We start from the raw sequence: 17391 nt of genomic DNA, 5'->3' as shown, positions 1-17391 counted from the left end.
AATTGTAATTGTTGAAACATAAAATTGTTCAAGTATCAACGTAAAAAACTGAACATTTAATTAGGGCATATCGATATGAGAAAATTCTCATTTTACTCCATTTGATGAGAAAATTTTTCATAACACAACCGTTCAACATGCCTTCTGTAGTTTAAAATTATAAATCATTTCCAAATAAACGATATTTCGAGAGCTGTTTAAGATTATGGTAAAAATCATTTACTGACTGACTTGCAGGGGCTGAACATTCGTGTTTTCTACTATATCCACCGTAGATTTTCGCAATGAAAGCGCGTCGTTGACGACGAAGCTTCGTGATTTCGAATCACTGGTTGTAAGCAGCAGCACTGTTACTTGATACTACCAAGTTTTCGAATGGCATTGCGATAAATAAAATAAAAATAGTCTAAAAATCGATTTTCTTGAAAAGTTTTATTGGAAATTTGACCGCTTGTAAATAATCCTAAAAAACCACATATTTAATGGAAGTGGAACAAGCTCGTCAATCAAAATATTGATAACAATTAAGGCAACGCTCTCAAAACACATTGAGCGATTTTTTACGTCGTTCGAAGATTCGTTCCTTAAAATTCTACCTGTTTCTATAAAACAGCCAAAATAATCTACTGATCGTGTCAAAATGCTCTTATCTTAAACCAATAAAAAAAAATTAAAAAAAAAACAGAACACCGCCGTCATAAAATTGTTCCCCGATCTCATAACACAATAATTAAGTTAAGCCGGCTCTCGTGAAAATATTCACAATCAGTCGAAGTAAATAATTTTCATCAAATTAAAACGTCTGTTTGTTATTCGACGGAAATAAACTTTTATCACCGACGTGAAGCTAAGATAAATTGAGCAATTCTATAAATTTTGGTGAATAAGCAATGATGAAACTGTGACTGGAATGTGACTTGAGCGATCTACTGCGTTGAGAAGCCTCAAGCAAGGTCAATATTTGGATGGGTGGCAGCTTGGCCGAACACCACCGGCCCTCGCTTACCAATAACTGGGCGGGGGGAGTTTTTCCAAGTATTCGATGGCTCTCGACCACGCTAAAGCTCAGTAATAATAAAAATACTGTAACGGTCAAATCGCGCACAGTTTTCTTTGTCTCCCTCGCAAAACACAGCACCTCGTCGAAGGGTTTAACAATACAAACGCGTAAAATTCGAAATTTATATAAAAGAAGTGATAAGGATTTGAAAGAAAAATTGAAAAGATAAAATTTATATTTTATCTCGTACTTCGATGTTTTAATATTCATTCGGTAATGAGAAGTCTCTATTCGTTGCTATCGAATTTCACGAACCATTTAATTTTGCACAATGCAGCGACGCTTGGTACTTAATAACACTATTCTGAAAATAAGTCAGTTCATACTGAATGACTATTCTACAAAACGTTATAAGTTTAACTCCAATGGAAAAAATAATTGAATAAATGACTTTTTACAGCCGATTTCAACGCCGATACACGTTTCATTCTCGTAAATGCGGTGTATTTCAAGGGGATGTGGATGTGCTGTGTTTGCGAACAACAATTTTCTGGCAATGTTAGACCCATATATAATATTGTAGGTTAGCTGGTTATGAATTTATACGGAAATTCCGAAAGCCTGATTCGCAGATGAAACGACAGAAAAGTTTGTCAGTTCGGATCCATTGCGTAAATCATTTCGATGCGGTGATATTTTTTAACGTAAAGAAAACAGAAAATTCATTCATACAATTGTGTCAAATACTTTGGAAACTCAAAATGTCAAGAGCCAAAAAGGAAAATTTCGAATGAGGACCGATCTGTAGTAGTTACGTTTGCATACCGAGAAAACCATTCGATCGGATAAGTCTGTCTGAAGAAACTCTATTCGGTCCGAGTCAACCTTCATCAATTATGTTGCGTTCTGTAAAAAAAAAATCATGCTCATCCAATAACGTCGTCACAGTTTTTTCTCACTTTTCCAACCACTCGACATTCTTGTTCGTTCCAATTGTTACTTAGTGCGATTTAGTGAATCCACTATGATTCCTTATGATTGGCCAGCAGCACATAAGTAAAATAATTAAGCATCAAAAAATGTGTGAAATTTGATTTTTCAAGAGCAATCATGAACCTCATTATTACCAGCCTTCATGTACTTACTTGTGCGGTTTGCTCTAGTCATTCGTGTTTGCAGAACCTAAGATGTAGCATTTCAAAAGAAATTTAATCAGCACTCTGGTCACTGCAAGAGAACGATTATTTTTTTTGCAAGCAAAAAAAAATAACTTCAGTAAATACAAACGCGCAAAAAAAAAAATCTTTTTTTGTCTTTATCTCAGACAGCTTCGACGAGCGAAGTAATTGATATCGCCCGTTAAAAATCATTGAAATTAGCAAGCTGAGACTTTTTTTGAAATACTCGGAAGCAAAAAGTCGCTGTGTGTGAGCCTCTTTTGCAAATTGATTCTAATTATAGAGCTGTAACAATAATTTGGTATCAGTCAATTATGAAAAATCAACTGCTTTATCAAAAATGGAAAAAATCGATTACAATAACCGCTTGCACACGTGCCTCGTGTATTACTTATTTCGAAACTTAATCTTTTCCCTTTGTCCCAACGTCAGATTAGGCACGTCGAGCTATTTTTCCCATAATTCAGTCACATAAACTTGAAGCTCGCGGTTCACGAATGTTCTCAGTTTACAAATATCTCATATCGTACATTCGTTGGTTCTTCATTTCATTTCGCTACGATTAGCTATCACAAAATGCATTTCGGTAAGTAATATTTACGTCAAAGCTTAAAATCGAAATTTTAGTTATTTCACAAACAAACATTTTGTCTCCGTTTCAATTTTCGTAAACTTATAGCTCGCTTTGCTAATCTATATATAAAAAAAAAAAAAAATCTTCTCTCTCTCAGTCTTTGTATTGGCGGTATTGAGCCCGATCATCGCCACTTTTACGGCTGGACGAACATCGGAAGACGAAGAATTCTGTCTACACCGAGTCTCCTACGGGGAAGCTAAGTTTTCGGGAAAGTTGATTCAGGTCAAACTTTGATTCGTTTTGCGACTCATTCTGTTTTTGCTTTTCACATATATACATACAACGAAAAAAATTCACGCATTTCAAGTATTGACGCGAAAAAACGAGAATTCTAGCGGGTACGTAACGTTTTTTGTGTTTCGCAGGAAGTTGCGAAAAAAGATGGGAAAAATCTGATTATTTCCCCTCTCAGTACTTTCCTCGTTTTGGCTTTGGCATCGTTCGCAGGAAGAGGAAGGACCGAGTCGGTACTTCGTACCGCACTTGGACTTCCTTCTTGCAAGGAATGTAAAAAATATGGTTTGCAGGCACTGGTTGAAGATTTCAAGGTGAATCTCGATATTTCATCATAATTATTCACTGGCTGCTCGTTCATTCTTTTTCGTGTACATTTTCAAAATAATTATTCTTCATAGTATTGAACGATTGAGCTCAATTCGTTTATTCAACAGCAGAACAATTTCCATTAATGAAAATCCTTTCCCACCGAGGCAATAATTTCGAATTACATTTTTGTTTAAACGAATTAAAATTTTTTTCAACCCACAAAACTTCTTACGGATTGTGCAAAAAAGTGAACTGAACCAATGTCGCAGAGTTACGAGGCAATGCAGCTGAGTGTCGCCAACGTTGCGTTCATTTCTAACGATTTTCGTCTCACCAGCGAATTTTTTAATACGTCGGTGAATGTTTTCAATTCACGAGTACAGCAGCCCTGGTTCAGCAATCCACCTGCTGATGTAAGCTTCGTCATAAAAATTTGGTGCCAGAGCAAAACGGCTAACCATGTCAATTCCGTTATCCATCCAGGTACGAACGCTATTTCATTCGGCATGAATGACGCAGCAATGCTTGGGTATACGTTACAATATTCTAAAAATAAGTCAGTTTATCTTAAATAACTATTTCAGAGAACGATTAGTTATAAGAATAAATATCCGCGGGAAAATGAGTTGTTATACATTGAGTAGTTTTTATGTTGGTTTAAGATTTGTCTTCGAAGGAAAAAATCATTTATAAAACGACTTTTTGCAGCTGATTTGAACAACAATACAAATTTGGTTCTCGTAAATGCGGTGTATTACAATGCGAAATGGCAGATCCCATTCGACACTAACAATACAATAGCTCATACATTCTATCGTGAAGGGACTACAGAAATATCATTGCAAACAATGGTTGCGAAACGGGTCGTCTATTTTGGTGAATATTCTGAAGCGAATTCAGCATTCATCGAGCTTCCAATCCTGGTGAGGGAATTTCTCATAAGGCCCGATAACTTTTTTCCAGCACGGAAGTCGCACTATTTTATTTTTCAACTCTGCTCGAATCTCGCCACGATTTTTTCATTTAATTCTATCCATTTGTTTCAAAGACTCCAAATAAAATAGCATTGAAAATCGTGTGTGTATTTCTTCCGCAGAGCAAAGATGCTACCCATAACATGAGCATGTTTGTCATACTTCCGAATGATCGAAACGGTCTTGCTTTCCTCGAAGCAAACTTCCATAAAATCAACCTCGGACTACTTCGTAGCAAAGCAAAAACTGTAGAAACTAATATTCGTTTGCCGAAATTCCGAATTACCAATGAAATTGAACTCAGCCAACCCCTAACACAGGTAAGTGCACCATTTTGCTCCAATTAAAGTTCCGTATGTTGATGCACAACTCAAAAAAATGTCGATGAATAGACTTGAAACTTTTACACAAGCTTAAATTTGAGTATAAAAATTGAAGAATTTTTACAGTTGAATTTCAAATCGTCAAGCAATGATTAACGAAAGAAATATAAAAGCCTAATCGAACTAAACTGTGACTTTGGTCTAGCTGGGACTTTGGCTGAATGAGAAAGGACGGTTTAGAATATTGAAGCTAAACGAGCAATTTTTCATTCTCGATAGATGAACATGGGTGAGCTGTTCGATCCAAACAGAGCAGACTTTGCAAAAATGTGTGCAAATCCTAGCGGCGCTCCATTTTCTAGAAACCCAAGAATATTTGTAGATAAAATTGCGCAGGGAGCTTTCATAGAAATCAATGAAGAAGGCGGCAAAGCTTCAACGGCAGCTGGTGAAGTTTTCCATTCTTTATCACCTCAAATCCATGTTTTCCTGTTCCAATTAACATTACAGTTTTATATTTCAATGCGACTGAATAAAAATTCGTTTTGCAATTTGTACTGGGAAATCTTATTTCAAAATGTGTATTTTTTTTCAAATACGGCAGGCGTTATACCAATGATGACAGGAACCAGAGACTTCTTTGCTGACCATCCTTTCTATGCTATCATCGCTACGACAGGCAACAACCCTGTTAATGTCTTCACCACCCGCTTCACCGGTCATGATTAACTCCTTTGCGCATGGGACTATGCTCGGGAACAATTTCCTGGAAATTTTATTTAGGCTAGGTGATTATGAATCTTTATTTAAATTTCAAAGGTTCGATTAGAAGATAAAACGGTAGAAAAGTTTGTCAGTTTGTAACTACTGCGTAAATTAATGATATTTATATTTTTCAAAAGAAACAAGACAGAAAATTGATTGATTAAATTGTGTCCCCCACATACTTTGGGGAGTCTCAAAATGTCAAGAGTCTAAAAAATGAGATTTCAGGATAAATGGCGTCGTCACAGTTTTTCATCACTTTTCCAATAACTCGACATTCTTGTTGGTTCCAATTATTACCTTGTGCGATTTAGTGCATCCACTGATACCTGATGATTAGCCAGCAGTACATAAATAAAATAATTAAGCATCAAAAAATGTGTAGAATTTGATTTTTCAATATCAATCATAAACCTCATTATTACCAGCCTTCATGTACTTACTTGTGTGGTTTGCTCTAGTCATTCGTGTTTGTAGAACCTAAGATGTAGGATTTCAAAAGAAATGAAATCAACGCTCTACTCGCTGCTGGTCACTGCAAGAGAATGAATTTTTTTTTGTTTTGGAAGTACACTAACATCTACGAGGTGAAGAAATCGTAATACTGTAATGATCCTTCATCAAATTTTGAGTCACTGTCAAGAAGGGTTTTCGACAAGCTCGCACAATCGCGTCATTGTCAGTAATGCTGAAAGGAGCCGAAGGAAACGGCAGATCATCCTAACAATGATCGTCGTAAGTGCAAAGTTGACAGCGGATTGATCAACGCGTTTTCGTAGGCTTCTCGCCCAGTCACGAGCTCGGATCTTCATCGAGCAATTTAATAGCGAGAGGCTCGCTTTCCTAATGTTTTGTTGCAATATCATTTCAACTGCATATTGGCTGATTTTTTTCTCAAAATGAATGCAATGGAACTTTTTAAGTAGAATTTACACAAATCCTAAACCGGAGACGAGTCAGTTGAAGGACGACTAAAAATGAACAGAGTACAACTAACGTGGCTTCAAAAGATTCAAATACAAAGTATATATGATTATGTAGAGAATGGTGAGAGAATTACGTGCTCCGAGAAGCACGTACTTCAGAAAATTACTTCAGCAAATGCAAAAACGCAAAGAAAATCTTTTTTTTTTGTCTTTATCTCAGATGCGGCTTCGACAAGTGAAACAATTGAAATTAGCAAACGGAACTTTGTTTCAAAATTTTCGAAAGTAAAAAGTCGCCGCGTGTGAGCCTTTCGGGCTTTCGGATTGGTTATCATTTTAGAGATGTATCAGTTTATAGTACACACACACACACACACCTCTTTAAAATGCACTGAATATACGACACTTTGATTTTTAGCGTGGATGACAAAAAGACGGCAGCGGAAGGACTTTGGTCACTGCATTTTTCACCAAATATCGAGCAATTCACGCTTGTGGCAACGAACTCGGACAGCTGTTCGGGCCGGTCCGGCCGGTCACCGGTAAATCCTTTGCCGTTTGCCGGTGCCGGCCCTTATGCTTTTGCTATGTCGTGTATCTTATTACGTCGCGTGGGTCGCGCGTATAGACGAACAGGCCGAGCAAGCATGCGCTATGCCGATTTTAGAATAATGCGGCGTATAGGCTGCATGATGTCCTGCGATCCGAGGCCAACGAAGATGTCGAGGCCTGGGTTTGCCTCGGTGTATCATGAATCGCGAAATTATTGAATAAGGACTAGTTTGGAATATTGGATTCCAAAGTTCCAAACACACTACACACATCGATGTTCATGTGCCTTGTGCATTACGATTGCGAGTTACGTGTGAGTTGTCTGGATGCTTTTCATTCAAACAATGCATCGTGAGCTGTATCTCTCGCTCAGGAAAAACACTGATTTCAATACCAATAATATTTTGCATTAAAAAATATCGCTTTCAACACAATTGGTCAAACCCATTTTTTATGAGAGAGTACATTTGAAACGTTTTTAAAAATGTTAAAAATCCTCAAAACTATTTTTCGCCTCTAATGGAGCATAACCTTTTATTTTTCCTGAAGGAATGATGGGTCATTGTATAATCAAGTGGACAAATTTCCATTTCTTGTTTGTCATAATAAAAAACTGTGACAGCAGATCATCAAGAATATAAACTATATATGTTTGAAAACAAAAAGCTATCGAAATATTTAATTATCGCGATAGGTCCGTCAATGATTTATGATTGCGACGATAACTCCATAATTTTTCATAACATTTGGATACGATAAGACAATTTTTTCATTATTTAAAATTAAACATTGTCCTGCGGTCGAAGATAATCTGCAATCAACTGTTATGGGTATTACATGTACACATGTTCCACAGAAGATAAGATTACACTGCGAGTGCAGATATAAGAGTAGGCAGTTCCTGTTAAATGCACAGTTTCAGCAGTGCCTGTATGGGAAATAATATTTCAAGTCTGAGAGAATTTTGTTCATGCTTATAGTTGAAACTATATTGCCAAAATGGTCAAGTTTTTGGCTCTTCTGGGTTTAGTGACCATTTTGGTCCACATTGTTAATGCAGTTTACACTGTAACACAAGATTTTGGAGAATGTGAAAATAAACAGTGCTTGGACAACGTTGGACCTTTTAAACCAACTTGGGACAGTTTGGACAGTCGAAGCCTGCCAGTTTGGTATGACGATGCTAAATTTGGCATATTTATACACTGGGGAGTTTTCAGTGTACCTAGTTTTGGGTCTGAATGGTTTTGGCGCCAATGGAAAGGTAAACCTTGGTTTTGTTGATCTCTTTTTAAAGTAATCTACGTTCTTTAATGTATGCATTATATGTTTTTTACTTCTTGATAATTGAAGAGTTTAATTTCAGGTGCTAGCTCCAAACAGATCACTGAATTTATGAAACAACGATATCCACCAAATTTCACTTACCAAGACTTTGCTAAGGATTTTACGGCTGAATTTTATAATGCGACTCAATGGAGCCACATTTTTGAGGCTTCCGGCGCTAAATACATTGTGTTGACTAGCAAACATCACGAAGGATATACTCTCTGGCCTTCCAAACGTTCATTCAGCTGGAATTCTGTGGATGTTGGTCCCAACAGAGATTTGATCGGTGAGGAACGGTCTCACTGGCCAATGAATTATTTTTTAAAAATATTATCATTGGAAAAGTTGAATTAATTTCAGGATTAGTCATCAATTAACAAAAACAAGTGAAATCAATATGTAATAAGCTATCAGTGTTGGAATCAAGTCTATTTTCTAATATTAAATAATGCTAAAATTTTCGTGCACACAGGTGAATTAGCAGATGCAATCAGAGCGAATACGCAGATTAAATTTGGCTTGTATCACTCCCTCTACGAGTGGTACAATCCTCTGTGGCTGGCAGATCAGAAAAACAATTTTGCGACCGACGATTTCGTCGTTTCTAAAACAATGCCAGAATTAATGGAATTGGTAAATATTTATAAACCAGAAGTTATTTGGTCTGACGGTGAATGGGATGCTCCAGACACTTACTGGAAATCAAAAGACTTCTTGGCTTGGCTTTACAACGAAAGTCCTGTGAAAGAAACAGTTGTCGTTAATGATCGTTGGGGACACGAGACTGCATGTCATCACGGTGATTTTTACACCTGCGCCGATCGTTACAACCCTGGTGTGCTTCAACCACACAAATGGGAAAATGCTTTGACCATTGATAAAGAATCTTGGGGATATCGGCGAAATGCAGACCTCTCCCAGTATCTCAGCGTCGAGGAATTAGTCAAAGAACTTGTTACTACTGTCAGCTGCGGTGGTAACATGCTGCTCAATGTTGGACCAACCAAGGATGGAATTATTGTGCCCATTTTTGAGGAACGTCTTCGTCAAATGGGTAAATAATCATTTTCATTTGTCCTTCGTTCTTCTGTTTGTAACTAAAGAAGCACTTTATCGAACTCATGCTTTTTCTACAGTATCCAACGTTCTTCAATTATTTGCTGGTAAAATATTCGACAAGAGAATACACTGTTGGCATGGATATCCATTATCGTATTTCATCTTTCAGTTCCTAACGATTAATTTGTTTTGCTGAAAAACGTCGAATAATCCTATCCATAGTGTGCTTTTTTTATCGGTATCTTTGATCAAAATTGATTATACGAATAACCGAGATTTCAGACTCCACGAGAGATAACAATCGTTAAAAGAGTTGTGAACAAACACGAATAATCACGATGATCGTTGTCAACAGGTGATTGGTTATCAGAGAACGGTGAAGCGATTTACAACACGAGACCGTACGAAATTCAAAATGACACGATTAACGGGAATGTTTGGTGGACTCAGAGCAAGGATAAACAGAGTATCTACGGTTCGATTCTTCAATGGCCAAAGGACAATGTTCTTCGAGTTTCACCCGTTAAAATAGCGAAAAAATCTCGAGTTTGTCTTCTCGGACCCGGATGCAAAACAGAACTCGAATGGAAAAACGGCGCAAAAGCTCTTGAGATCAAACTACCACTCGAGGCCCACAGAGGCAAACCTGCTTGGGTTTTCCGAATCGATAAGATTACCAAAAAATCCCAAAATCTTGACTAGTTTTATTAATTCCAATAAAATAAGTGTTAAAGAATATTGACAGAAGCATTTAATAAATTTTTTAAGATACTTTAAAATGAATAAAAGAGCGAAAACGGTCTATCGGATGGGGACTCGCTCGACTTATTGCAAATTTGATCTCAAATCCTATTTCTATCTTTTCCTTATTTTTTTCATGTACGAGCCGGAGGTAAACACACATTTTCAAAAGAAAACTATTCAAATACTTTAGCTGCGGGAAAAAAATTGTGGCATCTCGAAAAATCAATATGACGTCAACAGAATCAAACTTGTCACACGTGTTGAAGAAATATTTTCATACTACCATCGCAATATCGTGTTTTACCGTAGAATTTCTATTATCCATCATGCACAGGTGTCTCGTTTATTGTCAATTTTGAAATTTTATCTTTTTCCTCATTCCGAACGTCACGTTAAGCACGTCGAGCTATTGTTTGCCATTAACCAATCACATTCAAAGTTCGGCTCACGAATTTTCGCATATTGAAAATACTTCTCATCCTGCATTCGTTAGTTCTTCATTTCATTTTGCTATGATTCTCTACTACAAAATGCGTTTGAGTGAGTAATATTTTACGTCAAAGCTTCAAAAATCGAATTTTTTTTCATGGCATCAACGAACATTTCGTTTCAGTTTCAATTTTCGTTAACTGTCACTCGCTTTTCTAATCTTTCTAAACATTTTTTCTTCTCTCCCTCAGTTTTTTTGAGTTTTTTGAGCCCGATCATTGTCAATTATGCGACTGCACTAGAATACGATGAATCGAACGATATTTATCTCACGGATTGGTGGATGAGACCAATTTACGTACGCTCTTTGTTTCAAGAACCGCAGTTCCCTGGAAAATTCGCTAACGCTGCGTTCATATCTTCAAGTATTCAAGTCAACCCTGAATTCGCCCAGACGTCTACGAGATCTTTCCGTTCATCAGTACAATTTTCCCGAATCATCATTGTCAAAAATCAATGTCCAGAGTTCTTAAGGTGGCGGAATTTATTTATTTATTCGGTCAAGTCCAAAGCTTCAAAATGCTGCGACTGGAGCTTGCCTAATACTCCGATACCTACAGTTGTCTCGAATTCTGTAATGCTGAATATACGATTTGAATAGGTGAAAAATGTTTTCGAGAGTAACGATTAAAAAGATGAAGAAGAATTCTTCACTGATTGAAGATTGAAAAAAAACAAAAAAAAACACTGAAATTACCAAAACCATTTTTATTCATTCATACGAAGCCCCCTAACCATCTAGTTTGAAAAATGCATTGTAAAGTAGCACTGTAGAGTTAATAAAATTCTAATCTTAAGACGCTGATCAACCCTGACCTGCATTTAACAAAGTTCAAATTAATTAATCGAGTTTTCCTTCAATAACGTTCGATTAGAGCTCTCAAAGTTGTCCCACTTGATACAGATAGGCACCCAGTAATTTTGTCTGGAATAAAAATAGAATGATTATCATCAAGTGTTTGACTAAATCAAAACCGGTTTTCAAAATGAAACACGCTCAAAATCTTCGTGAACAAGCTTTATAAGTTGAGATGGAAAAGCAAACGTTCGATTGGTTTCGAAAATAAAAATCAAATCGGAATCAAGTATTTATGATCAATTGAAAGTGGGATTCGAATATTTTTTAATCAGATACGAAATTCAATCTTTGGAGTCAAAGAAGAATGAAACTAAATGAAACAAAAGATCTTACGAGTCAATTCATTAAGAAATAAACGAGTATGAATAATAATGACTTGGACTTACTCCTTCGATATAATTGCGAATATTGAGTTTTTCATTTTGCGAATGTGCGCCATCATCGCCGCAACCGACTGGCAGAAGAAGAACATTTTTTCCTGTGACTTCCTGGAAAGTAAGGGTGACTGGAATGGAGCCGCCTTCTCTGGACAAGTCAGGATCAACGTTGTAAACCATTTTGGTTGCGGTACGGGCGGCAACATAGTGAGGATGGTCAGGATTTTCGGTCCATGCGTTACCGCCATGTCCCATTGAGACTTTCAAAACATTTGGACTGCCCCGGCTCGCCCAATGTTTGTCGAAATGCGCTTTGACCTTTGCCTCAACTTCGTTCGGTGTCATGTTCGGCACAATACGAATGGAAAATTTGCCAATTACTTTTCCTGGTATGACAGTTTTTGAGCCTGGCTCACTGAATGCTCCTTCGATTCCGTGGAGTGATAGACTTGGGAAACGCCAACGGTGCATCAAAATTTTTGTCTGCACAATAAAAAATCATTTTTCGATGAATATTATTTTGAATCGTGTATCGACTATTGAGTTCAATTTTTTTTTTTTTTCAACTTTTTGAAGCATTCATTTGAGATTTAACTTTTGAAATGATAGTTCTTTTGGCTACCTTATCTTCGTTATGAGCTAATTTCGAAGTGCCAACAGTGCTGCGAAGTTCGTCAACGTCAAATTCAATGTCTTTGTAAGAGGCCATTTCTACATCAGTTATTTTAGCGACATTGTCGTACATCCCATCGATTTGTATGCGTCCGTTAACGTCGACGAGAGTTCCAAGCAAATGAACGAGATCCGACATCGCTTCATAAACGGTACCACCAAACGTACCGCTGTGGAGGTCTCTTTCGGCGCAGCTCACTTCGATGTGAAAATAACAAACGCCACGGAGACCGTACGTTATGCAGGGCTTTGTTGTTCCCAGCCAATAATTGTCCGATATACACACATAATCCACTTCTTTCAGAAATGGAGTGTCTTTACGTGCATACAAAAGATCGTCCAATCCTTCACTGCCACTTTCTTCCATTCCTTCAAAGACGAACTGTTGGTAAATCATTATTCAAAATATTATTCTTCTAATTGAGTTTTTGTCAAAGAATACATGAACTAACAATCCTGAAGCTACTGAAAGAAAAAAATTCAATTGTAAAATTGACAAACGAAAAAAACGAGCGTTAAACTTTGATTTCATGATATTAGAAGAAAAATATGGAAAAATCAGATAAGTAAGCAAAAGAGAACCTTGATGTTCACTGGAATTTCAGCTCCGATAGCTCTGTAGCCTTGAAGAGCATGAATCCAACAAAGAACAGGGCCCTTGTCATCGGTGCTGCCTCTGCCATAAAGTTTGTCATCTTTTTCTACCAGTTCGAACGGCGGAGTACTCCATCCGTCTTCCAAAAGCGCAGGCTGCACATCCAAGTGGCCGTACAATAAAACAGTCTTTTTATTTTTATCATTTCCAAGGCTGCCCAGGAGTGCCGGAGGCAAAGGGATGACTTTGCCATCCGGAAGAGTCTGAGTTCCCAGATCCACCAATTCCGTTGTACTTCCGAGTTCCTTCATTCTCACTTCGGCCCACTTCATCATTTTCACTATTTCTTGCCTTTTTTCTGGCCATGCCGATACCGATTGAATTGCTACAGCTTCGCGAAGATTATCAATATACTCTTTTTTGTGGGCATCAATGTGACTATAAAAATCAATTGAACAAATCATTTTTCACCTTGCTTTGTTATAGGAAATTCATTATTCATACCAAGTTGATTGCCTCCATTTTGGAAATATTAACAGGATAATCAACTTTTGAATGGAACTGTAGTGAGAAAACATCTTCAATTCGCAAACTTTTAATTCATCTGGTATTTTTCAGATAAAAGCAGGTTGGGTTTTCCTTCAATTTTTGTCAATTACTTGCAAATTTAATGATCCATTTATAACTTATTTACCTATTGAGATAATGGAATTGAATTTGGAATTCAGTGATTTTGAAGCATCATTTTTTCAGATAATGGAACAAAGACACATATTCACTGGCTTAATCTTATCACCCATTCGCTCAGAAATATGATATACAGGAAAGGTTGAGATAGCATTTTAAGCATTAGCTTACATAATGAAAATTTACCATATGCCATATGCATTATTCAGAATTTAAAGGCTTTAGTATAAACAAACAGCAAAACAAAATACTCAGAAAGAAACATTCCAATTGAAACTGTTTTGGTAGCATGAATCATATCAGAACATTGGAGCGATATAAAGTACTGCTCTGATTAAAAGTCCCCTGGGACAAAGAGGTGCAGTGACAACAAGAACTTCTACTGACTAATGTGAATAATGCTGATACTCGTATGAATAAATTTCAACATTGAACAATTTGAAATGGAATTCATAAAATAAATAAATATATTTCGAAACGAAAAAAAAAAAGAGGAATTTGTGATCATATACCATTGAAAATTTGGTTCAACTTATTTTATCGAACTGTACAGAGTAATAACATCAAAAGAAATTATGTATTTAAACGTCAAACCATAAATATAACCAATATTTAGGGAGGAAAATAAATTTGATCTACAAAAAAAATGTTAGGTACAAGATCGAGTCGGTCTGTTTACAAACATTAGAAAATATTATTTATTTACCTGAACAGTTTCTCCAAAGTGGGTGGAATTGTTCTCGCCATTTTGACTTTTGGTTTTGATCTTACTAAAGCGAGATTCAATTTTTCGGCTTGTGATTTTCGAAGAAGTCAGGACAAGTCTGGAGTCTGGAGCACAACTGTTTGCGACGTACCGAGTACCGACTGAAGTGAAGTCACTGTTCACTGTTATGCTGTTATATCCTCTAATAAAATAACGTTCATGGGCCAAATGTATCGAATATATCGAAATATCGAATCTATTGTTGCCTCTTGATTCGTACGTGCTGTGATTGGTCGCTTTGAAATCTCGAATTTGAAGTCCTGCTCTTAGTTAGTTTGATAGTTTCAACTGTCAGATTGACAGTTCGTGTATGCGCAATTGAGATCATGGCCACTATTTAAAAATCTGCAAAAAAATCTGATTTTTTTTACACAGCATAGAAAAATGTTCGAAAATGACGGTAAAAAAAATTGAGGGGAGGTTACCGAACATTTAAGCAAGAAAATAAGTATTAAAAATTGGACATCGTAGTGGCAGTAAATGGATCGTGATTTTTCAATCAAATTTAAGGGATCGTAAATGCTGGAAAAATAAAAAAATTAAATCATATACGTATTCGTTGAACATTTATCTTGTTAATGGCGTTATAAAAATATCAGGTCACCGAAACTTTAAGAATGAAATCATAAATTAACTACGATTATCGCTCACGATAAGTCGTTGAATACTAGGTTCGGTACGACATCGGCAACACCGCTCTATCAGCTGTTTATGTATATCGACGTATATCGTGTTTAGTTATGACGTGCTTACATTAGTGTATCGGTACTGTACAGGCGTGTATACTTTCTCGGTATAATTAATAGAAAGATGTTTTTTGTTCATATTTATACAAATATTGTGATAACAAAAATATTTGTAATCACAAATAATGGCGTAACCTCAAATTCAAATAAATTGTTGGTTATGTGTATCAAGTCATATGTGAGTGACAAGCCATCAGTTTACTGTTGGCAAGGTAGATGTATCTCTCCACCAACAACAAAGTTGCCAAATCAAAAAGTTAACTAGTCAAATTTTTATTAATAATATATTTTTTTATATAATTGATAATTACAACGGACAAAAATTGATTAGTTATGTTAATTTTTAAATCTAACAATTTTGAGAGAATATAATAGCACCAATCCCTTATCATGATAAAAAATTCAGTTGTTCAACGCTCGTGTGGTGGGCATGATCTCAAACATCATTTTTTGAAGTTATCGAAAAAATGGTACACAGGATCTGAATTTTAACCTCGAATATTGGTTTGGTGGTTAAAAATACGTAGGAAAAGTATTACGGTATCCGCCGCACATCCAACTTTTTTATTTTGTGTGCCTGTGAAATAAATTAGCTTAATAACATATCCGTAATATGGAATGAAAGGCATAATTCTATAATAGAAAAATTTCCTCTTCTTTGAATCACAAAAAGTGACAGACAGCTTACATATAGAAAAATATTAGATATTGGGGTGATAAAAAAAAAATTTTTTTATTTTCGTTCGAAAGCAAGCTCATAAGTTTCGTTTAAATATCAAAATAGACCAGCTAAAACATGAGTCCTTAATATTAATATTAAGTTAGCGCGCATCGCTCTTGTCGATTTCCCATAAGATACCAAAAAAAAAGTTCTTGGCATATTTTTGTAGAGAATTCAACGCTCTATAAAAGACGACCGATATCACTTTTCGATAAATCGACTCGGTCAACGATTATCCAAGGACAAAGACAAAATTCAAGGTCAATATATTTTTTTCTTCAAAAAACTCTCAGATTTTTTGCAGTCCAAAGAGCCTGCAATGGACTGAAACTATGTTTGGAAGCTCCAAAAATTCGAAAAAACACACCTATCGATAGTGTGATCTGGGAACGCCAGACTTTTGCCAAACCGTAGCCGAGTATCGGCCACACCGTGGACTCAAAGACTTGACATACAGTAGTCACTTAGGAGTCAGAGGGGAGCCAAGGTGTAATTTTTTACTCGTGTAGACATCGATAATTGTGGAGCTGTCGACCTAGCATCGAAAATAGTAGAAGAATATGCCTATAGAAATCGAAAAATATGGAGCCATCCCTCTGTACTCGTGTTTATTCTTATTGAACTGCTCCGAAATAGGTTGGCTTCAAGACGCTGTCGCAATAAAAGCAATAAAAACCGCTCGCGCGCTTCAGCGCGCGAGATGCATCCTAGTATATCTATATAGTCACTTTTCGTTTTTATCACATTTTTATTGGAAAACTTATTATCACATAATACGTTTAATATCCATGAAGAGACAAGGGGATACCTTTATACAAGCTGTCGAATAAGGCATAGTGGTTTCACGATACCATGTTTAACCCTAGAACGCATGACTGGGGTGTGAGCACACCCCACGCGAACTTCAAACTACGCTCCCGTCCTAACAAGCGACATTATCGACTGATTATCGACGGATTTTTTTATATATAAATTCAATTGAAATTAGTTTTATCGTACATCATTCTTTTCGTTATAAAAAAACGGAGAAAATGGTGTAGGATAAAGTCAGTTCAGCATCGTAGGACCGGATTTATAAGCAGAAAAAGAGTGGGGTGTGTTCAAACCCCGGTCATGAGGTTGAGGGTATGAAAAAAGACACATGAGGTGTAGGGTTAATTTGTGGAATGGTTGATAAATTTTCAGAAAATAAATGTCAAAAATTACCTTCCCCCTCCTGAATAACTCCTTATTCATAAAAATTGTTTCAATTTTTTATTCGCAAATCGTTCGTAGTCGTTTAGTGTTGTGTATGATGTTGCGTTCAAGACATTCACTGATTATAACGAGTTTTTTATAAATTTTTAAAAATATAAAATTTGGAAAAATGACAGTTGATATCTTTTATAATTAACTAAAGTTTCCTTCCTAACCTCTGTTGGTTAGGTAGAGATCTGCCTGATAGAT

At 36.3% G+C, this 17391-nt stretch overlaps 3 protein-coding genes and 1 long non-coding RNA gene across 4 annotated transcripts; 2 read left to right on the top strand and 2 right to left on the bottom strand.

The window, feature by feature from the left end:
* The first annotated feature begins 2604 nt into the window (after positions 1-2604).
* Positions 2605-5801, top strand: LOC122417549 (serine protease inhibitor 3/4-like). The gene is made up of 8 exons (XM_043431115.1): positions 2605-2764; positions 2910-3037; positions 3181-3363; positions 3631-3844; positions 4070-4284; positions 4458-4655; positions 4938-5106; positions 5263-5801. Exons 1-8 carry the CDS (start codon positions 2755-2757, stop codon positions 5385-5387), a joined length of 1242 nt encoding a protein of 413 aa, XP_043287050.1. The 5' UTR covers positions 2605-2754; the 3' UTR covers positions 5388-5801.
* On the bottom strand, positions 5456-7024 carry LOC122417552 (uncharacterized). Its single transcript, XR_006262309.1, has 3 exons — positions 6727-7024; positions 5867-5958; positions 5456-5752 (listed from the first exon to the last, which is right to left on the bottom strand). It is a non-coding gene; the product is annotated as an uncharacterized lncRNA (long non-coding RNA).
* Positions 7025-7078: 54 nt separating this feature from the next.
* Fuca (alpha-L-fucosidase) lies at positions 7079-10124 on the top strand. The gene is made up of 5 exons (XM_043431114.1): positions 7079-7214; positions 7882-8165; positions 8268-8516; positions 8703-9284; positions 9645-10124. The coding sequence occupies exons 2-5, from the start codon at positions 7901-7903 to the stop codon at positions 9989-9991; spliced, it is 1443 nt and encodes a 480-aa protein (XP_043287049.1). The 5' UTR covers positions 7079-7214; positions 7882-7900; the 3' UTR covers positions 9992-10124.
* A 1091-nt stretch (positions 10125-11215) lies between these two features.
* Positions 11216-14626, bottom strand: Cndp2 (Cytosolic non-specific dipeptidase 2). The gene is made up of 5 exons (XM_043431113.1): positions 14419-14626; positions 13013-13463; positions 12381-12812; positions 11768-12241; positions 11216-11447 (listed from the first exon to the last, which is right to left on the bottom strand). The coding sequence occupies exons 1-5, from the start codon at positions 14457-14459 to the stop codon at positions 11403-11405; spliced, it is 1443 nt and encodes a 480-aa protein (XP_043287048.1). The 5' UTR covers positions 14460-14626; the 3' UTR covers positions 11216-11402.
* Between the last annotated feature and the right edge of the window lie 2765 nt (positions 14627-17391).

The sequence above is a fragment of the Venturia canescens genome, chromosome 10 (genome assembly GCF_019457755.1).
Source record: "Venturia canescens isolate UGA chromosome 10, ASM1945775v1, whole genome shotgun sequence".
Lineage (NCBI taxonomy): Eukaryota > Metazoa > Arthropoda > Insecta > Hymenoptera > Ichneumonidae > Venturia > Venturia canescens.
This window is presented reverse-complemented; position numbering and strand designations above follow the sequence as displayed.

Coding starts and splice junctions, on each gene's coding strand:
- LOC122417549 (XM_043431115.1), top strand. Junction 3,038..3,180: donor TTTCGGGAAAGTTGATTCAG/GTCAAACTTTGA, acceptor TGTGTTTCGCAG/GAAGTTGCGAAAAAAGATGG. Junction 5,107..5,262: donor CAAAGCTTCAACGGCAGCTG/GTGAAGTTTTCC, acceptor CAAATACGGCAG/GCGTTATACCAATGATGACA.
- Fuca (XM_043431114.1), top strand. CDS start 7,901: ATGGTCAAGTTTTTGGCTCTTCTGGGTTTAGTGACCATTTTGGTCCAC. Junction 8,166..8,267: donor GTTTTGGCGCCAATGGAAAG/GTAAACCTTGGT, acceptor GTTTAATTTCAG/GTGCTAGCTCCAAACAGATC. Junction 8,517..8,702: donor TCCCAACAGAGATTTGATCG/GTGAGGAACGGT, acceptor TCGTGCACACAG/GTGAATTAGCAGATGCAATC.
- Cndp2 (XM_043431113.1), bottom strand. CDS start 14,459: ATGGCGAGAACAATTCCACCCACTTTGGAGAAACTGTTCAG. Junction 12,813..13,012: donor AAATTCCAGTGAACATCAAG/GTTCTCTTTTGC, acceptor ATTTACCAACAG/TTCGTCTTTGAAGGAATGGA. Junction 11,448..11,767: donor TTCGCAATTATATCGAAGGA/GTAAGTCCAAGT, acceptor TTTTTATTCCAG/ACAAAATTACTGGGTGCCTA.